The sequence below is a fragment of the Trichosurus vulpecula genome, chromosome 5 (genome assembly GCF_011100635.1).
Source record: "Trichosurus vulpecula isolate mTriVul1 chromosome 5, mTriVul1.pri, whole genome shotgun sequence".
Classification (NCBI taxonomy): domain Eukaryota; kingdom Metazoa; phylum Chordata; class Mammalia; order Diprotodontia; family Phalangeridae; genus Trichosurus; species Trichosurus vulpecula.
Window position 1 is genome coordinate 274,188,006 of NC_050577.1, and position 27,923 is coordinate 274,215,928.

At 42.6% G+C, this 27,923-nt stretch overlaps 1 protein-coding gene across 3 annotated transcripts; it reads left to right on the forward strand.

Annotated features, from left to right (window-relative positions):
- The first annotated feature begins 2,421 nt into the window (after positions 1-2,421).
- CSRNP2 (cysteine and serine rich nuclear protein 2) lies at positions 2,422-27,850 on the forward strand. Of its 3 annotated transcripts, none has more exons than XM_036759756.1 (5): positions 2,422-2,685; positions 8,682-8,918; positions 10,526-10,785; positions 22,702-22,998; positions 24,490-27,850. In XM_036759756.1, the coding sequence occupies exons 2-5, from the start codon at positions 8,768-8,770 to the stop codon at positions 25,420-25,422; spliced, it is 1,641 nt and encodes a 546-aa protein (XP_036615651.1). In that variant the 5' UTR covers positions 2,422-2,685; positions 8,682-8,767; the 3' UTR covers positions 25,423-27,850. The 3 variants fall into 3 exon arrangements, with proteins under 3 accessions (XP_036615651.1, XP_036615652.1, XP_036615653.1); XM_036759757.1 differs by lacking the exon at positions 2,422-2,685 and adding an exon at positions 5,172-5,314 and having other exon boundaries at positions 24,490-25,541; XM_036759758.1 differs by lacking the exon at positions 2,422-2,685 and adding an exon at positions 9,314-9,352 and having other exon boundaries at positions 8,848-8,918; positions 24,490-25,541.
- Positions 27,851-27,923: the final 73 nt, after the last annotated feature.

Genomic DNA, 27,923 nt, shown 5'->3' on the forward strand with positions numbered 1-27,923 from the left:
GGTTAAATATACATGGGGTCATAAAAAAAATGAGGTAACACAGGCTTGCTGGGTCTGCTAAAATAATGTATATAAGTTTTCTCATTCCTTTGTTCAGACAGCCAGAGCTTATGCTCTGACTCCTTGTACGTACAAGTAAGCTAGCTTAGCTATGCTTTAAGGGAAAATAATAACAACATGGATTTTTCTATCACCTAGCTCTGTTCTTTCCTTCAACCAAATTTTCAGGTTTAACAATACCAACCTTTGTCTCATTTGTTTACACATCTGTGAGAGTGTGTATTGTCCTTAGATTGAAAAATAACAAAGGACTTTGAACATCTGCTAAAAGCAGAACATTTTGTCTTCCTGATTTCATTTTCATAAGGCTGTGATATTTATGAGGAGAGCTATCATTCTGTCCAGACCTGATTCTGTCCAGTAAAGACCTAGATGAAGTGGAAATGACTAGAAACTTGGGAGGGGAAGCAGTGACTGTGGAGAGGAGTGTTGTTCATTGTCGTGCTTTAGGAGAGCCGCTTTTTAAAGAGTTCAGAGCTGGGATAGGTAGGATTCCATGGCATGAAATGATATTCCAAAAGAGCACTTGGTGAAAGGGATGGGAAACACTGAAGAACAAAATTTTGTCAATTTTGCTACAGATGACACTGATCAAGAGGAAGTGTCCAAAGAAACCTTTGTGGGTGGAAAGGGAACTATCAATGAATTTGAAGTTTTAAAGTTTTAAGAGATGAAGCAAAGTCAGGTAACAGGATGAATTCAGAAGGTGGCAAAGTCCTGTAACAATGTCAGAAAAACTAAAACAGTACAACTTGAGTACGACAACAGTACAAATTGAGGCTTGAAATAAACATAAAGAACTGAAAGGGTTCTGTGGATTTTTTTTTTTAAAAGCTGTGTTGGGAATGGGGGGAAATCAAAAAAGAACTAGCATTCTACTTGAGGTCACTAGAGATACTGGATAATGAACGGAAGATGGAACTACTGATTTGCTTCTATTTTCTTTACCAAAGAGAGTGGTCTTAACCTGTTATAAAGGAAGATATTTTGCGGAATTAAAATTCAAATTAGACTGGTTAAGAGCACCTAGCTTCTCTCAATGTTTATCACCTAGCCAAATGAACTATATGTTAGGGTTCTGAAAGAATTTGTGGGTTTCATTGCTGAACCTTTGAGGCGTTGTGATAGCAGGTATTACAGTAAGGAAATGTCCTGATTTTCCAAGTTGGGAAGTAGATAAATTGTCCAAATGACAGGCTAGTGAACCACATTTCCAATTCCTGGTAAAACTGTAAAACAGGTTAAAAGGGGACCTATTGTGAATACTTGGTAAAGAGATCATCAGATTGGGTCATCTTGGACTTACTAAGAATATAGTGATAAACGGTCCTTTTTAAAATGAATGATTATCAAAGTAAAGCATTTGCATAAGTTTCACAATAGTCTTGTGGACACGATAGAGAGATACATACCGGATGATAATATAATTTAGTTCATTGGGTTTTAAGTGACATGGATTAGAGCATGCTTATCAGATATGGGGAAGATGTGGATGAGAGAATTGCATTAGATGATACTGGATGAGAGAATCTGGCCAGTAGAGTAGGGATAAGTATAAAGCTTGTCAATTATTGCAGCTGAATTTTTGAACCAAAACACAGGATGAGAAGAGAGAGCAGAAAACCAGGTGAAAAAGACCCAGGAGTTTGGGTGGATTGCCATAGGATTCAGCAACGTTTGGCAGCCAAAACCGCCAAAACGATCTTAACTTTCTTGGTGGTGCTGACAATCTAGGAGGTAATTGCCCTACTGAACTGCTTTCTGCTAAGATGCCAGCTCAAAGTACTGTGACCAGGATGTCACATTTTAGAAGGGAGCCTGGGCGTGGCCAGAGGTGTGTTAAAGAGCTGCTTAAGGGGCTTGAAGCCATAATATTTAAGCCTAGAGAAAAGAATACTTGGGGGAAAAGATCGTTCTTTCCGAATCTGAGGCGTTGTCACATGGGAGAGGGATTAGGTTTCTTGCCCCTGGAGGCAGTAGATGGCAATGATAAGGGAGTGGCGCCTCCGTTACTCATGTTCAAGTGGATTGTGGAGACCATTTGTAGGACATGTAGACGGACATGCTACTTCGGGGAGACGCTGAGCTCTAGGTGACTCGTTCCAACTTATAAGGCTGCCTCTTCTCCCGAAAAGCCTGCAGCCACAGCAAACTCATTTTCCCAGAACTCCCTGCGGTTTGGAATCAATTTCCGAAACTCCTTTCTTCGCACTTTGCGACCAGCCGGCCCCTTTTGCGGACTCCAACTCCCGGCATGCCCGGGCTTGGGGAACTCGGAGAGGACTGCATCTCCCAGCCTGCCCCGGGGCTCGGCGGGACGTGCCGGCGCCTATAAGAGCGGGGACGCAGCGGCCGCAGCCTATTGTTAGTCGGAGCCGGGGTGGTTCTGGGTACTCACAGCCGAGGGAGCAGGAGCCGCCCGCTCCCCGCCGCCGGCCGGCCCGCCCGCCCTCCCTCCCTCCCTTCCTTCCCCCGCCGCCCTCGGAGCTCTTGGACCCGTGGCCACGGCTCCCAGGGCTCGCCTCCCCTTCCCTCCCTCCCTCCCCATCCCGGGCCTGGGCGGCGGCGGCAGCGGGGGCGGCGGAGACCTTCGCGGGAAGCGAAGGCGACGGCGGGGTCGGGCCGGTAAATGGGCCTGGGGGCTGCAGGGAGGAGCGAGCGAGCGGCCGCGGGACGCGAGGGCGGGAGCTGGGGAGGGGGCGGGGCCTGCGGGCGGGAGGTGGGTGTGGTGGGAGGGCAGGTAGGGGTCCGCGGGCGGGCGTGGAGCGGCGGCCCCGGGGTCCTGCGGCTGGGAGGACGCGGGCCCGGACGTGGGGGCAGGTACCGTCCGGACCAGCCCAGAGGAAGGAATCGGGTAGGATCGAGGGGCCCGGCCCAGGGAGCAGAGTGGGGAGATGGGCAGGCAATCGGGGGGTGGGGGAACCAGAAGGTGTCGGGAGTGAGGTGTTAGAGTGAGCAGGAAGGTGAAGGGGTCATTGGAATGCCCATTGAGGCCAGCGTCCATCAGTCAGTCAACTAGCATCTCGTAAATGCTTCCTTCCTACGTGCCTGGCGCTGTGCTAAGCCCTGGAGAGTTAGGCTTTCCCAGAACGTACTGACATACTCTTCCAGGTAAAGTTGCAGTCTTCATTTTCCTGGTTTTTAGGTAATATCAAGTGACCTGGTTTCTAACATAATCTTTACCTCATTCCCGACTTGATCGAGGGTTCTCATCGCCTCGTTTGTGTCCACTGAGGTCTCTTGTCCTCCCCTTCTTTTTTTATGACTGTGGAATGAGCTGTGGAAGTTATGCTCATGAAAAGCGCAGCCTTTGTCCTGTAATTGCTGGTTAGGTCAAGTTAAATCCACGGTTGACCGTGATTTCCCTCCTCTTTTCCTAGCTGCCCATCAGAGCTGGACTGTCGTTCTGTGCCATGGTTAAGACCTGGCCTTTAGGGTTTAATGGTTTCTGCAGGAGTCGCCCCAACTTTCTCACAAAGAACCTAGGCTAACAACAGTTGCAGAGATGCATTAGTTCCAACTTTGATTTAAAGAGTGGAGCAAAAGACAATGGCCCTTGTCTGCAAAGGATTTCATTTTGGAAAATGTGAAGGAATGAGAAGAGATGGTTCACATTTACATGCTTGATTTAGGCAAGGGGAAGAGAAAGGGTTTGGGCATCCAGTATAATGCCATGAACCCAGTAAGTGCTAAAGTAAATGCCCGATAATGAATCCCGGGAGTTTCAGAAGAGGTCTGGTCAAGGATGACCCCATTGTTTGGGACCTTTGCTTCAAGTAGAAAACAGCTAGTTGTCTTGGCTCCTCTGCTTCATACATTTGTGATCTTTGTTGGACAAATCACTTATGCTCCCTGGGCCTCAGTTTCCCTATCTGTAAAATAAAAGACTAGAAGGCACTACCAGCTCTGTCAGTGACTTAGGATTCTTCTGGGTGTGAATCTCTGAGCATCATTGAACCAGAGATGCAGGTAATCTTCAAGATCGTTGCAATAGTTGAAGAGAGCCTCTAATTCTAGCTGGAAGAAGGTCTCTCGTTCCATAAACTTTAACTGAAAGCTTATCACCATCCAGAGACTTTATCCTATGAGGAGCCACTTTCTCCTTTTAATACTAAGTCTTAACACAGAAGAAAATTCTTGAGGGCTTTGTAGCACAGAAGTGGGTCAAAAGCTTCATTTTCCTGATTATTTTAGTTTTCTTAAAGAGAGACTCATACGTCAGCCTTAAATATACATTTGTTATCTCAAAAAAATTTTCCTAAATATCCCATCCCTCACAAATCCTCATCATATACTTGGTGGTAGGAGTAAGCTTCAGAAGCCTGAAAAAATATAGTCATTCTTAATATGTTGAGTCTTTATTAAAATTCAGGAATGATGAAACACTGTTTTTATTTAGTATAGCTTCTTTCAAATCTCAGCCTGTGCGACTTCATACAACTTTGGTAATTATAGACTGGTGGGAATATTTGTCATAAAAAGACCTTTAAAATGCAACGTAGAGAGTGACAGCATTTATGCCAGTTGCCCTTTAGTTAGTCTGATATTTGAAAGTTCCTATGAAGACTTTTATTATTTTCTCCAAGATCATTACATGTTTTGGGATTTGGTCATTTTGATATTTTAACAGACTAATAGGACTTATCCCTGGCGTTGGAATTGAAAGTTATTTCCAAATAATACCCTGATTTATTTGGGTAATTAAATTAGTATGTGTATGTCTGAAGAAGGCAGGGAGAGACTGCTTGCAGAGAGATAGATTTCCACATAAGGTTTGAAAGATGAATTTGGTGAGGTGAAAGGAGAATTGAGAACCTTTCTTTGCCAAATATTGCAAGGAACAGTCATTTCAGGTTATCATAAATAACCTGAAGTGTTGTCAACCTCCGGGATATTTGGTTTGGGAAGATTTAGTGAAAAGAGATAGGTCAGTTGGTTTTGGTCTAGGATAGACAAGAATTAAGGGTTATTTAATAGTCAGGTTTAGATAAAAGGATTTAGAGCAGCAGTACTTAGAATTGTACAGAGATACTTCCATCTCTGTGTATGAAATAGTTAAAAGTACCAACATTTTAATTTGCATGTTGTTTCATTCTCAGGATGTTTTCAAGTTAAAGTGTTGTAGTTTCTCGTGTCATTGGCCCAGAAAACCTTATTCCAGAAGTGTATGACAGAAAGGAAGACATCCTGGCAAGGGGAACAAGGGGAACGCTTCCCAAGATAAAAATGACCTGAAGAGATGAGGACCACAAGGGTGTGTGGACTAAGACCCTGGAAGGTTGTTGGGGACTACGTAGAACTCAGAAGTAGGCCCACAAGCTGTCTATAAACGCCCCAGATGTAGGGAAAGAGCACTCACCTAATTGGAACACCCGGCAGAGCTTGCTGAGACAGAGGCTGCTGTTTAAACCTTGTCTGAGAAAGGAGGGGTTTCCATTTAATTTGGTTTCTCTTCTGCCAGACACATATTTATTTGTTGAAAGGAAAGGAAAGAAAATATGATTAGATTCAGTTGACAATATTTTTCCTTCTCTCATGCTTATAGTTTCATGCGTGCTTTGAATGTGAGGTTTTTAGTGTTACTGTTGGTGAAACAGTGGAAAGAGACGCTTGAGGTAGATTCAGAGCTATCATAGATCTCAGATTTAGGTCTGAAAGGGACCTCCGGGGTCCTTATTTTACAGTTGATGAAATGGAGGCATAAGGGGGTTAAGTGGATTGCCCAAGGTCATAAGTGGCAGAACTTGGGAATGGATGTGAGTTCAGTCGGTCGGCTAGCTGAAATTTTGCTGAGCTCATTTATTCTTTCCTGTGTCTTAGCATTGGTAGATCTGGTGACATCTGAAATCTGAAGAGCAGGGTTAGTAGGACTGTGGGCTATACTTTCATTTTAATGAAAATTTTTACTTATGAGGAGCCTAATTTTTTTTTCCTCCTAGACTAATTTCTTTAGGCATGTGCTAATTTTATTAGTATACCTGAGATGTGTTGTAGCTGAGGGTTCCTGGTTGAGATCTACGTATATTTATGGCTCAAGTCCTCACAAGACAGCATGTAGAATTTTGATGAGGCTGGATCAAACCATAATAAGCATTCTCCGAAGCCATCTTCCAATATAGAATGTACCAAGCGAAGCTGACTAGATTTTTTTAAGCTAGTCCCTGTCTGTATAGGAAAATGTGTGCAGGTAATGGAGAGAAACCAAGCACAGCATTTATTTCTTCTTTTCCTTAGTGTGAACAGAGCCATCCAAAACTGGTGTTTCCGCTTTGGTGTTTGGTGGTAGGGTCATCTTATAGCCCCTCAGCAGGAATCCCTGATGCCACAGGGAGCTGCCCCGCAGTCATGCCGCCCAGTCTTTCTGGGCTGTGTTGTTATTCTTGGTGCATAATTAGCAACTAGTGAGATCATAGTCTGGCCAATTTGGGCATTACTGATTCAAAGGAAGAGAACCTGTTCCTAGGCTCTTCCAGGAAATTGGAATCCACAGATGGAAAAGGAAAATAATTTGTCCCGTGGAGGTGACTGATGCAGACAAACTCTTCTGTCGTGTGCCTGTGTGCTTATGAGATAATCAGAACAAAATTGTTTTACCTCCTTTAGATGTGTTTCTTTTCCCATGCTGGTTCTTTCTTTGTCTCAAAGGATATGAGGCTGAGTCTTGTGCACAGATGATAATTGTCACAATCAACAAGCATTTACCAAGCACTTACTCGTAGATGCTTGCAGACGCAGTGGCCAAAGTGAAAGTCTCTCCCCTCAAGAAGCTCGCATCCCATCAGGGGGAGGACATTGATGCAGATCAGAAAAGGCCTCCTACCACAGGTGCTGCTGGAGACCTGAAGGAATTTAAAGCAGTATCGGCTCTGCCAGCCACTGAGGTGGCAGATGTGGAATGTGAGGAAAAGGAACAGGAGCGCTTTGGCTGGGTGTGTAACAGGGCTCGAAATGGAGGTTGGGAGAAGGTTGAGAAGCGCTCTAGATGGCACACACAACAGTACAGTTTCTTGAGGAGGGGAATGACTGTGGTCAGACCTATACTTGAGGAAAATCACTTTGACCCCTCCCTGCCAGAGGATGAATTGGAGTGGGGAGGAGATGAAGTGAGGTACCTACATTGCAGTAACCTAGGCAAAAGGTAATGAGGTCCTGAATTAAGATGGGGTCTGTGTGAGTAGAGAGATGGGGAAAGACGCAAGAGGAGAATGGAATAAGGATGATAAATGCAGAAATAGGAGTGTTTATGAAAAGGACGAGTTAGGGGAAAGGAGACCTGACTCTCTTCTGGACATGCTAAGTTTGACATGCCTGTGTCTGTTTTGAAATGTCCCAAAGGGCACTGTTGAAATAAGACTACAGTAACTCAGGAGAAGGACTAGGGCTGGTTATATGGCTCTGGTAGTTTATCTGCATTGGGTTGCTAGATGGCACGGTGGATAAAGCGCTGGGCCTGGAGTCAGGACAACTCTTTGTGAGTTCAGATCCGGCCTCAGAACTTACTAGCTGTGTGACCCTGGGCAAGTCACTTCACCCTGTTTGCCTTAGTTTCTTCATCTGTAAAATGAGTTGGAGGAGGAAATGGCAAACTGCTTCAGTATCTTTGCCAAGAAAACCCAAACAAGGTCAAGAAGAGTCGGACATGACTGAACAACATCTGTTATCTGCATTGAGAAGACAGGAAACAGCCAGTAATCTTCTTCTTCCCTTCATTGCCTAGATGTCATCCATCTCAATCCTCGCAGGGAAACCTGTGGCCAGACTAAGGAAAGGTTCTTCATGGCTAGTGGCATCCCAGGGAATTGAGAGCCTAAAAAGTCTGCTGGGAAATATTCAGGGACAAATGAGAGCTAGACCAAGTCTATTTCTGGCTTTGTCTTCTACTATCACATGTAATGCCGACCCAGAAAGGGTGGGGTATCTGACTTGAAAGCATTTAAACTGACAAAATTTCTAACTCTAAAAGCCAAGGAGCAGAGGCCGTAAACTTTGTATTTATGGAGAAGCCACTTCTGTCATTTCTAAAGGGCTGTGGCTTGATTTCTGGTCCCTCAAAATCCTGGGACTGATAGGTGATCCCTTTGCTAGGGGCTGTGGGACTGGTACTCTTGGGATATTGTAAAGGATTTCTACTGTGGGATGACCAACTCGGACAGTCTTCATTGTGTGCCGATGTGTTTATGAAATAGTCTGTCCTATTCATGTGATTAGGACAAAGTTGTCGACCTGTTCTGTGTGTCCGTTCCTATTGTAGTATTTTCCATAAGGCAAAATATATGAGGCTCTGGGGGCTGAGTGAAAACATAAAATCAGGAAATAGTGTGAGATGTTGGAGAGGAACAACAAGGAAATGGCCTAATCTTTGGAGACCAGATCAGATCACATAGAGAAGGTAGATAGGTATTAGCCCCATATGTGATGGAAAGAAACAGGAGTTGAAGGGAGTTTGATAATAAATGGAGGCATCTTAGACTGTTTTAGGTCAGACTCTAGCCGTGTCCACTTAGGGGCTTTAAACCCTTTATTCATTTTGGGGAGGGGAAGGGACCTTGATATATGGCTGTGGGTTTTATAACAGGGATGATGGTAATACATGTCTTCCCCCCTCCTTTCTTTCCAAGCAGAATCTTCATGAACCTGTCTAGCTGGTGGTGAATGGGGGCTTTAGGGCCTTTATAGTGGACTCCTCAAGGAAGTCCCTTCAAGACCAATGGATGCATTCACGAGCTCGAGTCTCAAGAGAAAGTTTGAAGATGTGGATGTGGGCTCTTCCATTTCTAACTCAGATGATGAGATCTCCAGCAGTGACAGTGCTGACAGCTGTGACAGCCTTAACCCTCCAAGCACTGCCGGCTTCACACGTGAGTGGGCTGTCCCTTCTTTGTACCTAAACTGTCCCCGAGCCCTAGAACCAGGGGTGTGTGATGTATCTCTCAGTGTGTTGTGGGCCCTGCTTAGCTTCAGTTCAGTTCCACGGACATTCGGCCCTATGTACAAGATGCTATATACTCAGTTCCAAAAAGACAAAAGGGAAATAGTTTTTGCCCTTTAGGAGCTGACATTCTCATGAAGGGTGAGGCACAGCCCATATTCAGAATTAGTGCAAAGTAATTTGATGAGGGAGAGAGCACTTTTCAGGCCTTCCTGCGTCTTTCTCACAGAGGGCCCTAGGATCATTTAACTGCTCAGATTTCCTAGGCTTGGGATAACTTTGCTTCTGTTTATTTTACTCATACCATGATGTATGAAACTCCAGGATTCACAGTGTTGTGAGAATCTGCAACGATACCAAGGTGTAAGTGATGTATATTGTTTATTATCTAGGTCTCACTTTAAAAAAAATTATGAATTCAGTAAGTCGCAACAAATACAAATAGTATACAGAATAATACCCCAAATAAAATGGTACAAGTTATTTAGGTTTTAATACTTTAAAGCTTTACAGTTTTGTCAATGCAGCTCTTCCGCCCACCAACACAAGTAGTACCTTCTCTTTGCTATAGTAGATGATCTTAAGTTATTGTAGATCAAAGTTGTTTTTCAAGGTTTTTTTAAAAAAATTTTTTACATTTGCCATTTTATGATTCAACATTTTATTATATTGATAAACTACAATTTATTTGGGGAAGCTAGGTGGCACAATGGATAGAGCGCCAGGCCTAGAGCCAAGAAGACCTGAGGTCAAATCTGGCCTCAGACACTTACTACCTGTGTGACCCGGGACAAATTTCTTAACCTGTTTGCCTCTGTTTCCTTATCTGTAAAATGAGCTGGAGAAGGAAATGGCAAACCACCCCAATGTCTTTGGGTCAAGCAGCTGAAATGATGGAACAACAACAGTGCAATTTACTTAGCCACTTCTAATCATTAGACATATTGATTATATTTTTTTGGTATTATAAACAAAGATATAAATGCTTGGATTTTTTTGTGGATTTTTTTTTCCTTTTTGATCTTAGGCAAAAGACCTAGAAATTATACATTTTTGCCTTTTGAATAACATTTGTAGGATATAATCTTAACATTAAGATCTTTGGGTTAGCTTTTGTAGCTTACCAGAATTGCCAGATTGCAAAAAAACTGCTCCAATTCAGTTATACATCGTACAGTGTAATGTGTGCCTATTTCCTATCTTTGCTTACCTTTTTTTCTTTTGAAAAGTTGGTGGAAATGAGGTATTAGCTCAAAGTTGCTTTCACGTAATTATTAGAAATTGAATAGCTTTAAGTCACTCAGTTATTTCCAGTTTTTAAATTGACTGTTTATATCGTTTTATCATTTCGTGATAATAATATATCATTTTATTCCTCAAGTATGGGAATGGGAAAGAAGATTCGAGATGGTTAGTTCCCTTTTAAACAGTGCCCTGAGAGAGGTGGGAAATGCTGATGAAAGGGTGGGCACTACGTTAATGATGTCACTTAGGTTCTGGGTTGGTTGTACACTGTGCTCTCTCCTTTTCCCTCAGCCACATCTATCCTGAAGCGGCAGAAACAACTCCGGAGGAAGAATGTACGCTTTGATCAGGTGACCGTGTACTACTTTGCCAGGCGCCAGGGCTTCACCAGTGTGCCCAGCCAAGGCGGGAGTTCTCTGGGCATGGCCCAGCGCCACAATTCTGTGAGAAGCTACACGCTCTGTGAGTTTGCTCAGGAGCAGGAGGTCAACCACCGGGAGATCCTCCGTGAGCACCTGAAAGAGGAGAAGCTTCATGCCAAGAAAATGAAGGTTCTCAGGGGGAAGGGGGGTAGGGGACAGAACTTGAGCTGGTCAGTGCCAAGGAGAAGGGGAAAGGACCTTTGGGTCCTTTTGGTTGTGGCCTAAGCCACTGTCCAACTCTATAATCTAACACTAGTAGAGTGAGGAGCTTTGCAAATAGGTAAACAAATCTACCTTACCTGTCAAGAAGGAGCTCTGACTTTCCCTGTGTCTTCCAGTTTGCTTACATGTGACCTGGAAGCTTCTGGCTTAATGGAGTGACAGTTCTGTTTACATTTATTTTCCAATTATTGTCTATAGGTTCATAAAACTATGGTATTTTTTCTTTTGACCCACCCCACACCTCCCACCTAGGAAATGAGCCTTTGGTTGGCTACTCAAGTATCACTGTACTATAACCAAATTAATTTAACCCTCATCGCTATTGAGAATACCATAGTCATCACAACAGAAGAGCTTTAAAGACTAGGAAGAAGGAGGGCCTTGGCAGACCATTTCACCCAATTCCTGTATTCAGATGTTTGCTGCCAACACCAAACCATTTGGGGCTTTGCAGTTCCAAGTACAGAACCATGTCTTTGAGATTTCCATATTTTGAGAAACACTGCTTTAGATACAGTCCAATTTGTTTTGAGTCCACATGACTTAATCATATTCAGAAACTCAGTGGGAGGAAAACAGAAGTGCGGTGGGACCAGAGGAATTTAGTCAGTGATTGTATGTAGGTCTTATTTCCAATTTTGTGGGACTATGAGTCTGCAGCCTACTCTGCCCCCATTCTAATGGGCACAACATTTAGTAGTATTCCCTTGCTTCTAGATGTTCAAGAGCTCCATCATTGGCCCCATAACTACAACTTGGCAAATAGACACTGATCTATTTGCCATTCAGAGTTTACGGGCTTCCTCCCCTCTCTCCCCTAGAAGAAATGTCCTGGCTCCTGAATCTGGCAGAGGGGTGCCCTGCCAGAGAGATTTCATCCTGACCCTAAGGGGAACCCTGGCCCCTGTAGGAGTCCCCAGGGCAAAATCAGGTAAACCTAAGACTTGTTTTGAGAGTTCTGCTTGTTTGCAGGAAACTGAGCCAAGAGCAACTAATGCTGCATCCAATAAAAATTCATATGTCAGAAGAGAAATCCTCATCTTTTATTTCCAGTTTGCACCTTTTTCAGGGGTTTTCCGTCCTTTGGTTTTAGTAATAATAATTTCATATTACAAAATATTTTGCATCTGTTGTCTCATTTGATCCTCAGAACATCCTTGTGAGACAGGCAGTAAAAGTATCGTTTTGTTTTACAGATGAGAAAAGCTAAGTCTGCAAAGATAAACTGACTTGTCCACGTCATAGGCTAGCCACATCATAGTGGCAAAGCTGAGGGTTTGGAAGTCAGGTCTTTTAACTCCCAAGTCTGTCATTTTTTTTTAAATCATTGTCTTTATCTTACTCATCTCTTCTTTTTTGATAAGGTTCAGTCAGAAACAGTCCTCAGAAAAGTCACTCTTCTATTGTTAGTCTTTTATGTTTAATGTTCTGAAGGCACTTACATATATGGATAAAATAGCCACTTTCAGTCGTAGAATAAAAGTATTAAACTCATCCTCCCCAGGCTCATTAAAGCATCTTCGGGACGACTTAGTAGCAGGCGATGGCAGGGATGACACATGCCTTATCTTGTTCCCACCTTCTCTTCTGCCACATCCCAGTATTTTGAAAACTTTTCACATTGATGTAGCTTAGAGGTTACATCTGGTGACATGATGACATCTGTTAGAGTTGTTCTTAAGTTTTTATAAATTATGGTTAATGTTGGAGTGATTGAGGGGAACACTTTGGTCTGTGATCGTGCTCTGATTCCTGGATGTTTTATTGTTGGAGTTCTCCAGGATATCTTGAGGTTTATATTTGTAGTGTGGGGATTTGCCATGAGTCAGTCCATGAAAGAAAGTGAGCTTCTGACACATGAGATTCTAGCCATCAGGTGACAGCTCGCTAAGGATTCTGTAGATGCTAAATTATTACAGGCTACAATGATATGTTGCAGAGTTTCTACCATTCCTTACGGAATCTACATTGAGCCCTAAGTCCAAGTTCCTTAAGGATGCCCCGTCTGTAATTGCTGATGTCAGTATCCTATTCCTGGACCACCATCATCAATTCCTCCATATCCACAGGACTGCATGACTCAGCTACATCTTCTTAGTTCATGTACAAGTTGCCCACTGGAGACCTTTTGATTCCATTCTGATCTTAGCCATTTTCTATGCTCCATCTTGAGGTTAGGTTTGATAAATCTAGTGGCATGTAGTTATCAGTTCTGACTATTTCTTGGTGAAGTGATGTCTGCTTCACCTTAAAGTGTTTGCGTAGGAGTTTGAGTTACTTGTCATGTATTTTAAGAAGGTACACCACTCCCCTTCCTCCTATTTTGGAAACCCAGTGTTAATCTTTCTACAGCTGCCTTAGGATAATGGGTCCTGTGTTTTGTTAATATTATATAGGTTAGGTTTTTGTAAGTCTCTTTTTCCAGTCTCTTAAGGTCCATTTTATAGTTCTAAAAGTGTACATTAAGACTGCCGTTGCATAGGTGTTGTTTTACATGTATTTTTCCAATTGAGCTTTTGATTTCAGGATGCCATTAAAGTTTCTTGACACACACAGAAAGCCACAGCCTTCTCTTTGATAGTTTTATGTTCACGCTATGTCTTGCCAAGTGTTTATTGCTTTCACTCACTGGCTTAATGAGACCTCCAGATTCAACCAAAGCCTCAGTTATCAATTCTCCTTAGCATACAGTAAGGAATTACACTTAATTGAGTCCAGATGACATTTTGATATCGTAGGAGAAAGATTCACAAAATGAAGGAGCACATAGCAAGTGCTTAGTAAATGCTCTCTCTATCTGATTTGTTTCTCTGTAGAGAAATTGAGCTTGATTCATGTATACTAAGTGATAAGATGTTTTGGTTGTTCTGATTAAGAGAGATAATTGTTACTGGGTTTAAGGTTAGGCAGAACCAAACATAATGGGCTTAACTTAAATTCTTTGAAAAATGCCTTTGTTTTGTATCAGTTTCTCTTAGCAGTGTCGGGTTGGTGAGAGAACAATTTTCCACATGGTTAACAAATACATTAACATTCTTACCATACCCATTTTACATATTTGCTGTACATTTGTAGCCATGAGTGCAGAACTGAGTCGAAGGCTTTGACTCAGTAAAGGCAGCATAAATCTCACAGTACTTTCAGATGTCTTGTTTAATAATTTCTGCGTTAAATATAAGTTCTTTACACCAATGGGACTTTTTTTGATTCTTAGCTGATATATCGTTTTCTTGTGTTTATAGATGTTTTGTGTGTATTATAGGCTATGGATGCTTTGTAGAAAGTACGTAAATAATTGCCTATATTTGGGAGTGTGGCTGGTGTTCTCATCTTTTGTAATAGATAGTGATGCATTCTGTTAAGAAAGATGGGTTGTTAAGGCTCATGTCTGAGAGGAGGAAGCTGGGGAGGCGCCTTGCCAGTAATTCATGTGCTGCTTGAATGACTAATTATGGGTCTTCGTTAGTCCCTGTCTTGACAGTTTAATAGAGAAGCTACCATTTATCATCTCCCTTGCTGGGATTGTTTTCTTGTGCACGATGTTAATGGTATGTAAGCTTGCTGTTTCTTGTTTGGTCCATTTGTGTTGGACTTCTTTCAACCATGTAGATGATCAGAAATTCTCCTCCTTTAAGAAGGTTCTTTCTCATGTCTGATTTCTTTACTTCTCAAGATTCTTTAGTAAAGTTTTTGATTGACTCCTTGTGTCGCCTTCCCTTTTTGACTTTTGCTTTCTGATACTGATGAAAGGAACCTAGAATTTCTGAAACGCATTTGTTTTCTGGATTTCTTTCTACTTTTTCCTTGTTGTTACCTTTAATTGGGTTTTTCTACTTTGCATAGTTGGCTAGATGGTGATATAATATCCAGTGCTTTTCTACAGATCTTCAGTAGCTCTCACAAGCTGCAATGGTGAGATTTGATGTCTTTCTTCAGGGGTCTTCCTGGATAGTTGTACTTTTCCTCCTGTGTTTCTGATAACCACGGCAGTGTCAACCACATGTAGTGCTGTGTGCCAATCATGAATTTTTTTAAACAAATTGTGTTTGTGTGTGTATTTTTTTATATCCCCAGCTATTTCCACTGCATCCTATTCCTTACCCCCTTTTATAGAGCCATCCCTTATAATAAAGTATTTTTAAAGAGAGGAAGGGGGGAAAAATGTTCATCACAACTAACATCAAAAAGATTTGATGTTATGTATAGCATTCCACATCCCTAGTGTCCCACCTTTTTCAAAAAAAAAGGAACAAAGAGGTGTCGTCACATTTCTTCTTGAGAGCCAAGATCAGTCATTATGAAGACATGGCATTGGGTTTCAGCTTTCTTGTTGTAGGCACTGCATAGATTGTTTTTCTGGTTCTGCTTGCTTCCCTTGGTGTCTCTTCACATAACTGAAATGTTCTAAAGATTTCTCTCAAACACTGCAGGAGAATGAATTCGTTCATGATGGTTATAACAGATATACCATTTTATAATTACTGTTTGTTATAATAATTGATCAGCTATTTGGATTCTTGCCTTCAGAGTAAAAATGAACTGAGTATGAGTACATCCATCTCATTTTCAAAATCATTGGAAAAATCAGTGCTGTTTTTGTCTTTGTTTTGTTATTATGTATAATATCTGGGAGTTCGCATTGTGTAGAGACTTTCAGTGACCAGGTTCTTCGACTTTTGTCTCTTCAAATATCCGTATCTCTTTGACTTTATCTTTTATTTAACCTCATCTAAGATTTAGGAATGGAATTTATTTTTTTTATGATTGTGCTGTATTGATCAGCAGCATATTGTTGTGTGACTTGGAATGGAGGTTACCACTGAGCCTCACTTATGATGGTGGGATCTATTTCCAATTTTGTTATGGTGGACAATGAAAGTATCCCTGTCTTCGGTCCATTTCATGTATATTCTTGGTTTTTAGTGGTCAGAGTAATATTCACTGAAGCATTTCTAGCAGATGGAATGTTTGTATTTCTGATTTGTTCTGATGTATCTTGTCTTCTTGTGGTACTAAAACATGAACGAATGCCACTCACTCCACTATCCTCGGTATCAGGTGGATCATCGTCCTTTCTGAGTAGGATGAGCCTATAACCCTAGGCTGCCCTGTCTGTTTCTTTAACTCTTAGGAGCGGTTGCATCCCACTGGGTTGCTAATCCAATGAGAGCCTGATTTGGTGTTTCAGAATTCTTACCAGGCCTTCAAAGAGATCCTAATACCAACAGCACCTGAAAAACTTTACCCTAACTGGCATGTCCCCTATTCTTCCATTGTTTCTTCTCCTATTGTGAACTTTGATGGGGTCATTGAAAGTACCAAAATATTTATGCTGCATTTTTTACTCAAATGTATAAAATGGACCCAAGTAGATTAAGAATGCTAGAGTATTTGCTTTGCACATGGAAAACTGTTCTCTGTTTAAAACATGGCATCTTTCAGGGAGATAATTTAAGCCTATTATGGTAATGCTTAGCCTTAAACCCATCATTATCTCTCCTAAATAGAACTAAGTATGGCTTACAAGGTAAAGAGGGTGTATTATCAAAATATCTTTTTAATCACTTGATACACATAAATGATGTCAACTTATATGACTTAAAAAAAAACAACACATTAAACAGCTCCTTCATTTCAGAGAATCTTTGATATCTGATGAGATCAACATGTCATTTGGACTCAATAAGCATGAAATTCTTAATGTATGCCAATCATGTGCTATACCCTTCTCAGAGAACAGAAGGCTTTGAGCTTCAAATCTGGAGGTAAAATTGAACCATTAGATAAAGATAATACAAGCACTTAGGTCTCTTCCAGGTAAGATACATTAAACATAGAGCTCTTATCAAAAAGAAAGCTATGACTATATCTAAACACTAACTGGAATCCTGAAATTAAAGCTCATTGGGAAAAACAACTTTAAAGCAATTAAATCATAGTACACTTTGGGAATTGTAAGATGGCTGTAACAGATTTGGAAGAAATCCTTGTAAAATTAATACAGGTATTAATGAAGTATAGAGCCCATCATCCTAAGGCAGCTATGGAAAGATTAATACTTTCTTGCCAAAAAGGAGGAAGCATATTGATAGGCATGTACATGTTACATGTACGTGATCATGTCTTAATGTACATGATCATGAGGTTGAAAAACTTTCAGAAATACTTTTGGAAAAGTAGAAATCACTTACTGAGCAGTAGTGAAAGCTGGTATTAGTACCCACCATGAGATTTTTCAAATATAGCTGGAAGTGGTTTTCCTCTTTGGGAGCCTATCAAGCAGCTTAGGTTTAAGAATGAAATCCAAAGGCCCTCTGTGAATGACACCCACATGGCAACAAAGAAGAGTTGGACAAATGCCTTGAGTCCTCCAGATTTGCTTATAGAAACAGAGGAGTTGATACTGACAGTCATCACCATCAAAAATTACAGAAAGTTCTTCCTTAAGAATAGTCTTATTGATGAATACAGATTATGCACAGAAGCAGTAGAAACATCACTGCAGATTGAAAATTTTTAATACCTATCAAATACCTGCTTGTTAGACTTTATACACCAGAAGCTCACTGTTTTTCATGGACTAACAAATGACAAATTCTAATACAAATACAGACCTCAAAAAAATCAAATTCAGCAGAACTGAAAAATGATCATTATCACAGACAGAGCTGTTCCCCACAATTGCCTGGATATATCACTGATCGTTAAAAAATACACAACATTCTTAATAGATAGCACCCCTCCAAATACAGTCTTCAAGGTATGTGGAACAAAAAGCTTTCAAAATATAGATACAAGCAGAAGAAATCAGAATCATGTGGGAGTAGGATGAAGTATATATCCCCTTTGTCTTGATGGCTACAAGGATGATTTCACCAAGTCCATGGAGGATGAGTTTAACATCTTAAAGCTTTTGTTAAGCTTCAAAAAGTGGTTATTTTATCAACCTGTTCAATAATCTGTGAACTATTAAATATAGAAAAATTAGGATAGCCTCTTATCCCATGACTATCTGAGCTCCTTCGAAGAAGATGAGAAGAATAGTTAATAATAATTTAAATCTGTATAATACTAATGAAACACAGGACTCATAACCCTAAAGCAGCTATAGAAAGATTAACATTTCTTAGTCAAAAAGGAGGAAGAGTGTCAGTAGACACATGTAGAGCTCATGATAAATAGGTCAGAAACCTACAGAAATACTTTCTGGTCTAAACAAACACCATTTCACCTTGTAGTATGTATTTCTCAAATCTATCTGAAAGCGATTTGCCTCTAGATGAAGCCTGTGAAATGGCTGATATCCAAGAATAGAATCGAAAGATCCCTCACAGGTGACATTTGCATGACTTCAATCTGAATTTTGTTTTGGGGCGAGTGGAGTGGAGGGGATAAGCATTTATGTTGCTCCTGCTGTATTCCAGGCCCTGTGCTAGGCATTTTTTACAGTTACCTCATTTGATCTTCATGACAACCCTGAGAGGTAGAGGCTGTTATTATCCCCCTTTAGCATTTGAGGAAACTGAGGCATACAGAGGTTGAGTGACTTGACTGGGCTCACACAGCTAGGAATTGAATGAAGCCAGATTCAAACTCAAGACTTGCTGATGCCAGATCCACCTAACTGCCTCTTAAAGAAGCGGAGTCATGCAGGTTTGTTTGCGGAAATGAAAGGGTTTATAATGGCGATTCAAGACCAGATCCTCCTGACCAGAAATTACGAGAGACTCGATGTTCAATGTAGATTATATAAGGAAGCAGTAGAAACTGTACAATGTATCATTGCAGGCTGTAAAAATTTAGCATCTACAAAATCCCTCGCAGGTCATGACCTGATGTCTAGAATCAGACACATCAGAAGCTCAAGTCTCTTTCATGGACTGACTTGTGACAGTCCCCACACCACATATTTAGCCTCTAAGCATCCTGGAGAACACCAACAGTAAAATGTCCAGGAATCAGAGCATGATCACAAACCAAAGTGTGCCCCCAACATAACAGCAACCCATAAAAACTTAAGACCATGTCTGACAGATGTTTTCATGTTGCCAAATACTCATAACCTCCAAGCCATGTGTGTATGAAAAAATTTCAAAATAAATAGAGACCCGGCAGAGGGGATAAAAACAAAGTAGGAGTGGGATTAAAGGTACATCTCATCCCTGCTGTCTCCTGGAGTTATCCCGAGGGGGCTTTCAGGTAGTTCATATCGTAATACTTTGATTACACTACACTACAGTTCTTTTATCCATATGCATAGTCTCCTATAGAACATTAACTATAAAAGATTAATGGGGTAGCAGTGAACTGAGAATTCAGCGAGGCAATAAACATATTAAATACCTTCTGTGTGCCAGGCACCGTGCTAAGGAGTGGGGATGCAGAAAAAGGCAAGCCCTCATGGTCTGAAGCAGGAGACAACATGCAAACAACTCTGCACAAAGAAGCTGTGCTTGGGATAAATTAGAGATGATGGACAAAGGGAAGACACCAGAGTTAAGTGGGGGAAAGCTTCCTGTGAAAGATGGAATTGTAGCTGGGTTTTAAAGGAAGCCAGGAGGCAGAAATGTGGGACAGCACTGCAGGCATGCCGGAAGGTTAGAAAACGCCTAGAGTCAGGAGAATGTAGCTTCTCGTTCTAGGAATAGCAAGAAGACCAGAGTACTTGGCGGGGTGGGGGTGTAAGGTAGAAGAAGGTGAGAGAGATTGGGGGCTGGGCATATGTTATAAAGAACCTCAAATGCCAAACTGGTGTTTGACCTTGGAGGGGATAGGGAGTCACTAGGATTTATTGAGGAGGAAACCACTAGCAACTGAGTGGAGAATGGACTGGACTGGATTTATACAGCCCTTGAAAGATGAGTGGTCCATGACTCAAGAGTTGCCCATAGTCACAGGTCAGATGTGAGACCCTCGCCTGCACTCCCCAGGCAGGGACCTGTCCTAGCATGAGCATTGAACTGAGTCTTGGCAAGCCCTTATTGGTAACTACCCTGAGCCTATGTCCTTATCTGTAAAATGGGGATAGTGTTCATAGTTTCTTTATGTGCCTTTGGGCATTTTCAGTCTTTATCTGATAGGAAGGAAAGAGGATAAGATTAATTGGGAGTGGGCCCTCTGAGGTGGGTTACTAGGGTAGGATGATTAGGAGTCAATCAGTAAACATTTTCTAAGCCTAGAGATACAAAAAGAAGCCTTCAGGGAGCCTACCTACTAACATGTATACAAAGCAAGCTATATACAAGATAAAATAGGAAATTTGAGGGAAGGCACTGGAATTTAGGGGTTAGGTGGGGCAGTGGATGGTGGTAGGCCTGAAGTCCAGAAGACTCTTCCTGAGTTCCATTCTGGCTTCAGACTCTTATTAGCTGTGTGACCCTGGGCAAGTCACTTAACCCTGTTTACCTCAGTTTCCTTAACTGTAAAATGAGCTGGAGAAGGAAATGGAAAACCATTCTAGTACCTTTGCCAGGAAAACCCCAAATGGGTTCACAAAGAGTTGAACAACAAAGGGAAGGTTTCCTGTGGAAAGTGGAATTTTGGCTGAGGCTGAAAGGAATAGGTTGCCATTACCAAATAGCTTTTAGGAACTCTAACATTTGAGTCTTCATGACCCCCTACCATCACCGTCTGAACCCTAATTTGAGAAACGTTGAGCAATAGCAGTGGCATAGTACAGACTTTGTTACCATGGTATGGTAGGCAGGCTGACCCTGCAAAGAATCACCCAGTGAACTCTTTTTTTTCTCTTCCTTCCCACTCTGGCATGGTTCTCCCTCATCTGTTGCAGCATCTTTTGCAGGGGTTTGTTCTTTGTCCTGTGCAGGCCTGATGAAATAAGTTAAATCTTCAAGTTACCTGGCTTTCACTATGGCTGTAGCCTGCAGGGCACTTGGTATTATTTGGATTTGATTTCTTTGCTGAGCTATCCATGAGTTTTCGGAATTCATTGCCACGATTTTCTTCAACCTGCATAGTGGTGATGATTCTGCCTCTTGGCTCCCGAGGTTCTCACTCATTCTTACTTCAAAGAACCCAAACTATGTATAACCAACACATTCAGAATGTATACCGCACTCTTTCATCACGTAGATAACCCTTGAAAATGTAAACAAATTGCTGAAGAACTTTGTAGTTTATTTTAAGCCATGGACCTGTTTTATTTTATATATATGTATGTATACATATATATATATTTTTTAAGTATATCCTTTAATAGCTATAGCTTATTTCTTTTCTCCCCCAATAGAAGGAAACTACATTTGTGTGTTTACATCCTTAATCACACATAGGCACTGAAAAATATATTAAAAGAGACCATAGGTTAAATGTAGTCTGCCCAATTCTAGGAAAGCCCAAAATAGATCTTGTAAGACTATCCTGAAATGAATTTAAGTAGTTCCACTCACAGATAATGTTTTCCAACAAAAGTTTGGGGTCTTCCTTGAACTATGGATTGAAGGATCTTCTAGAAGCTTATCTAGTTTAATATATTGATCCCTTGCAAGAAGCACCAGTTCCTGGAGTCCCTTGTCTACCCTCCACGTCTCACACCAACATGAAAGGCCAAAGGGCAAAGCAATCCTCTGGTAAAGGAGTTGACTCAGGTAGTGAAAAGCGTCTACTAGATGGGTCAGCAAGCTTTCCTGTCTCTCTCCCATCTGTCTTTTTAGCCTAGTAGCTAAACCATTTTGTTTTTTCCCCAAAACTTAATTGACTTTTTAAGATTCTGAATTTTAAAATGCTTAAAAATGAGCATTTCTTTACATGCAACAGAATACAAAAAGGAAATTGCATTTGAAACAGTGAATCTCTATTTCCTACATCTTGCTTTTTAAATACACATATGATCAAAACTGTCCTGCTGTCTGTGCTTCCTTTTGAACCTCCATTTGTGTGTTTTTTTAAAATGCTTCAATGGCTCTTTTTTTTGGAGGGGGACATCCACATTCTCTATCCCCCATTTAAAATCAAGAGAAAAAAACACTTTAAAAAATAAAATTGGCCAAGAAAATTTAACCCACAGTGGCCATATCCAAAACTGTTACCTATCTTTGTGTTCCTTGAATCCATCACCTCACCTCTGTACGAAGACATAGGTAACACTCTTCATCCGAGCTCGGCTAGACCTGTTTGGCCATTGCATCGATCAGTGTCCTCAAGTCTTCCCCAGTTGTTTTTCTTTACATTATTGTTATCCTTGTATAAGCTGGTCTCTTGGTTCTTCTTTCTTCACTCTGCAAGAGCTTTACTGCCCAAGTGGCTCTTAAGTCTCTTTGTTTCTTATGGTACAATAATATGCCATTACATTCATATACTCTTAACTACTTCAGCCACTCCCCAGTTGATGGGCATCCCCATAGATCTTTGCTTTTCTTTGAGTTTCCCCCACTTTAATCCCCACTTCAGGATCAGAAAGTTTGTTTTGCGTTTGACTCCCCGGTATCATCTTCCCTTTTAAAACCTCCCCATCCCTGCTGCTTTCTCTGATGAGGCTGATGTATTTCTAGACTGAACCGCATGCCTGTAGTTAAACCACTTTCCAGAGGCTGGCAACAAAAAATAATTTTGTTTATTCAACTACTGTTTTCCCATCCATTATCTTTTTGGTTTCCACATAAAGGAAGAGAGGAATCAGGGTTTTGATAAACTAATATCTATAGGGGTTATGTGACTAGTTTAAGTGACAAAGGCACGTGTTGTTTGTGCTGCTACCGCCGCCATCCTGCTCAGGACTTCCCCACCCCCAGACCCTGCTGCCATCCTGATGATGGTGTTTCCCTTAATATTACCCACAAGGTGACTTTGCTCATCTCTCGGCAGCTGACCAAGAATGGCACTGTGGAGTCGGTGGAGGCTGATGGCCTGACGCTAGATGACGTGTCAGATGAGGACATTGATGTGGAGAATGTAGAAGTGGATGATTACTTCTTCCTGCAGCCTCTGCCCACCAAGAGGCGCCGGGCCCTGCTACGGGCCTCTGGTGTCCACCGCATCGACGCTGAGGAGAAGCAAGAGCTTCGGGCCATCCGACTTTCACGGGAGGAGTGTGGCTGTGACTGCCGGCTGTACTGCGACCCAGAGGCATGTGCCTGTAGCCAGGCTGGGATCAAATGCCAGGTCAGTGTGGGACTGAAGGTGGTGATTGCGGTGAGGTGGCAGGGTGGGGTGGCGGCAGGGCGCCACGGCATCTGCAACCCAGTCATGTTGCCATTGAATATGAATAGATCCATCCACCTAAAAATGGCAGCTCTGTCCTGTGGCCTGAAGCTCTCCAAAGAAAAAGCAAGCTTTGAATAATGACTAGGTCTCTTGGGCATTTTACCCATTTGAGGTGGCAGCAGCTGATGAAGAAGTGACAATGTCTCGCATACATTAGGTGCTCAGATACTATTGGCTTCTGAAAAGAAGGAAGTTTGATGAAAGTTTGGCTGGTATGCTGACTGGGACGCTTTGTTCCCTCAGTGATTATTGCTGAACACCTGGAGATCGTGTTCTTAGGAAACGGGGTAGCTGGATGGCACAGTGGGTAGAGCACTGGCCCTGGAGTCATGAGGACCTGAGTTCAAATCCAGCCTCAGACACTTACTAGCTGTGTGACCCTGGGCAACTCACTTAACCCTGATTGCCCACACACACACAAAAAAAGAAAGAAACACTGTCCTTCCTCTAAAATAAGAGTGGAAGCAATGGGTGCTGGGACTGAGAGCCAGGAAGACCCTCATGAGCCTCAGGTTCTCCATCTGTAAAGTAAGGATCATTATGCCTGTAGTGACCTGGTTACAGAGCCCTTGTGAGGTTCAGAGGAGATAATGTCTGTAAAGAACTCCAGAGGCCTTAGCGCCCTCCTCCTGACAGCAGCCTGGCTTTGGGATCGGCACATGCGGCCCTCTTCTGGACCATTCTGGCAGCCAGTGCCATGCTGGGGGAAGTCCCTTAACCTTTTGTTGTCCCAGGCAGCTTTCTAAGACTAGAGGTGACAGGGTCCTTGCAAAGCTGCATTAGGAGGCAAAAAGTTTCCTTTTCTATACAAATGAAATCACAGATTTAGCACCTCTCCCTACCCCACCCCACCCCCCAAAAAAACCCTCTTGATACCAGCTTTCATTGTTAGATGACAGAGGGGAGATGGGTGGTATCTTCCTTGGGGGCAGAATTCTTTTGTCTTGAAAGGACCATTTCTTACCTTATTGCAAAAAAATTTAACAAACCTATATTTGCAGAATCTTGTTGTTGAGTCATGTATGACTATTTGTGACCCTGTTTGGGGTTTTCTTGGCACAGATACTGCAATGGTTTGCCATTTCCTCCTCCAGCTGATTTTACAGATAAGGAAACTGAGGCAAACAGGATTTAGTGACCTGCCCAGGGTTACACACCTAGTAAGTGTCTGAGGCCAGGTTTGCTCTTCCTGACTCCAGGCCCAGCATTCCGTCCACTGTGCCACCTAGCTGCCCCAGACTGTCTTAGTCAGTAAATGACTTTTGAAATTAATTGAGTTAATCTGCCTAATTCCTTCCCACGTATTATTTTTTTTTGGAGCGGTGGGTCTCATCTTTTCACCCTCTCCCTTCTTTTCCTTCCTCCTTAATTCCCCCCACTCCTCACAAGGTGGATCGCATGTCCTTTCCATGTGGCTGTTCCCGGGACGGTTGTGGAAACATGGTGGGGCGTATTGAATTTAATCCAATCCGGGTCCGGACTCATTACCTGCACACCATCATGAAATTGGAGCTGGAGAACAAGCGACAGGTGAGCCGTCCAGCAGCCCCAGAAGAGGAGCTCCCCCCGGCATCCAGTGGCGACCTACCAGGCACTCAAGACTCAGAGACACAGGACTTTCAGGAGTTCATTGCTGAAAACGAGACGGCAGTGATGCACTTACAGAGTGCTGAGGAGCTGGAGAGGCTGAAAGCAGAAGACTCCAATGGCTCCAGTGCCAGCCTGGACTCTAGTATTGAGAGCCTAGGTGTGTGTATCTTAGAGGAGCCCCTTTCAGTTCCTGAAGAGCTGTGCCCAGGCCTTACTGCCCCCATCCTCATCCAAGCTCAGCTTCCCCCAGGCTCTTCTGTCTTATGCTTTGCTGAGAACTCTGAGCACCCAGCTGCCCCCACGGCGAATGAACCCTCTTACTTGAACAGTGGCCCTGTGGTCTATTACCAGGTGGAGCAAAGGTCAGTCTTGGGAATGAAGGAGGAACCTAATTCAGAAGCATCTGAAATTCCCCCTTCATTTCCCATAGAAAAGGATTTGAGTGTCTTTTCTCTCCCTGCTACCTCATTGGTGGCCTGTAGCCCCACAGACCCAGCTGCCCTCTGTAAACCAGAGGTGGGGAAAACACCCACTTCAGAATCCTTACTGCCAGAAAGCTGTAACCCTGAAGGGCCTGAATGTGATGATTTCCGCCCTACCTGGTCCCCACCAAGCCTTCCATTCCACACAGACAGTGAGGAAGGCTGTGGGGTAGAGCAGGCCTCAGGTGGGGTCTGTGATCGGGATCAGCCTCCTAAGGACTCCTCTCTGGCACTCCCTCTGCCAGTGTGACCTGAGGGACACTGTCCCTCTCCCAATCTCTATTTATTCACTTATTTTATCTAATACTATTTTAAAACAAAACTGAAAGAAGCCACTGCTGCTCCCAAGTTATTTTGTTGGGGTCTGTGGAGAATGGGGGTGGAGAGGATATGTGGGGGGTGGGGGGTGGGAGATGGTGTTTGTACAGCTATTTTAAAAAAAAGGAAAGACAGACACAAGGAGACCACACTCGAGCTTTTGATCTCTCGAAGGGTCTTGGTGCACGGGGGACTGTGTTGTCTTAAAACTCTGGAGATTTATGGGCCATTGAAAGGAAGAGGCAGAGATCTGACAGGAAGGACTGGGTGACTCAAGCCACTCTTTCTGCGGGGACCAGAACACGTGAATCTCTGAACAGCATGACACGTAAAGTGCCCCTTCCCTTAAATTTCCCTTCGGCTGAGGGGCCAGATAAAAGCTTGTTTCCATCCTTTGTTGGTCCAGCGCTTTTTATGCAGGAGCCTGATGATATTTCTGATTTGAATGTCACGTGGTTCCCCATTCTGAGAGTAAAGAACCAGAACAGGCCTTCTGCTGTAGGAACCTCAGTGATTTATAGAAACAACACCCCTTCCCATTTGGTTAACAGGTCAATCTTTGAAACATTTGACATTCTCTGACCTACCCCCCACAGTGGAGATCCCTGCTCCATCACTTGAATTATTTTTCCCAGAGGTCCTAGAGGGGAACTCATGTTGGGACTCTTCTGTCACTTCCAGACCCTCTCTCCTCTTTGTCTAACAAACACATAACTCTGCTAGGAGGCTTTGGGTTAGGTCTGTCTCACTGGGGCAGCAGAACCAAGCATTTGGGCTCTCTGCCTTCTGGAGGAGCAGTTCCTGAATTTGTGCTTATTTACTCAATCAGGTTTTTCTTTGGGGAATCCGGTGCTGTTAATGGGGCATAGAATGTGGCCAGCAAGGTATGCAGTTAAAAGTTTCTGTTCCCCTTTTTCTACCATTGTAACACCAGCCCTTCTTGGAATAAGCGATCAGGGAAGAGGAGGGCCTTTACACTCCAGTCCACTGTAGGAATTGAATTGCAAATGTCCACTGGGTCTATTAGGCTTAGATGATACTTTTAGCTCTTTTTAAAAGCAAGAGGACAAGCCAGTTGTCAGGTGATATGTTATGAGACCTCAAATGCTGGTTCTAGATTTGAAAGGGAGTTGGAGATGTTTTGTAGAATATCTCTTGAGATCTGCAGAGGAAAACTAAGTAAAATGCAGCCCCTTGCTGAAGTAGAGGATGAAATGGCCATTTCTGTCCCTTGTGCTCTAAGACCTGCTCCTTAGACTACCAATGAATCCTCCTTGTAAGTGATAATTACCTCTGCTTTCTTTTCTTAAAGAGGAAGAAATAAAAACACTACTTTGGGCTCTCTTATCCCCTGCTTCCCTAATGTGGTTAGCAAAAAGTAAAGAAAAACATGAAGAACATGTGCTACACACACGAGTTTTGTCGCCTGCCTTCTTTCAGGAGCTGGTGATTTAGATGTAATGTTTATCCACAGCATTGCAGCTGGAACCTCCTACTTTGGCTGTTAACTGAGTCTAAAGCACTTGTATTTAATAATTATGCTCATTTCAGCCCATTTTGCAGTTTCCTACATTCTTAATTTTTCCTGCCTTATCTAACCAAGTATGGCACTCTTTCCCTGAAGTACTGTTTCTTGCCTTGTTGCATTTTCCCCCTAAAAGAGTTAGGCCTAGAGACTAGCCAACCTTGGGCTACCTTTACCTGGTGCCATCAGTTTACAGGGACTGGTTACCGGTAGACTTCTTTTTCTAGATGAGAAGGGATCATTCGGTAACTTCCAACGCCAGGTTAGGAGGGGCGGATGCACAGGATCTAGAAGATGTTTTTCTGTCACAGAGGCAGTCCAGCCCACATTGTACTCCAGAGCTTCTGTCTGGAAAATCACTTCTTCATGCAATCCCACTTTTTTTTCCCTAAACAAACAAAACCCTCTATTCCCAGTACATATTGGCCCTTCACTTTTGATGGCTAAATTAACTGTCTTGCTGAGCAGTGAGCCTTGTCTACCAACCAGCCCATCTTGTCTCTGGTGCTACTTGAATTGAACAGAACGGCTGTGGCTCATGGTTGCTAGGCAGCTAGGTCACTCACTGACTGCAGAAGCAGATGGCTTCCTCTCGGCTCTGTCTTTACCTATTTTGAAGAAGTGACTTTACAACCCCCACAACGATTCTTTTCAGATTTCCCCACTGTATGCAGGTAGTATTTTCAATGTGAATCCAAAGCAGCTTGTCTGGTTCTTTGCATTTGGGGAGGGAGGGGAGGTTGGGAGGGGAGGAGGGAGAACTTTTAGGTTCTTTACATTGTGATAATGCTGTATTTAAAGAAAATATTTAAATGTAAAATTAAACAAATGCTCAAAAGAGTGGCGTGTGATGCTTTTCCCTGAACAACTCCCGTTATTTTCCGTGGGGAAAGGAACACCTTTCCTAA

Excerpts from the sequence above, each read along its gene's own strand:
- CSRNP2 (XM_036759756.1), top strand. The coding sequence starts at position 8,768 with ATGGATGCATTCACGAGCTCGAGTCTCAAGAGAAAGTTTGAAGATGTG. Across the intron at positions 8,919-10,525 it reads AAGCACTGCCGGCTTCACAC|CCACATCTATCCTGAAGCGG; the intron begins GTGAGTGGGCTG and ends CTTTTCCCTCAG. Across the intron at positions 22,999-24,489 it reads AGGCTGGGATCAAATGCCAG|GTGGATCGCATGTCCTTTCC; the intron begins GTCAGTGTGGGA and ends ACTCCTCACAAG.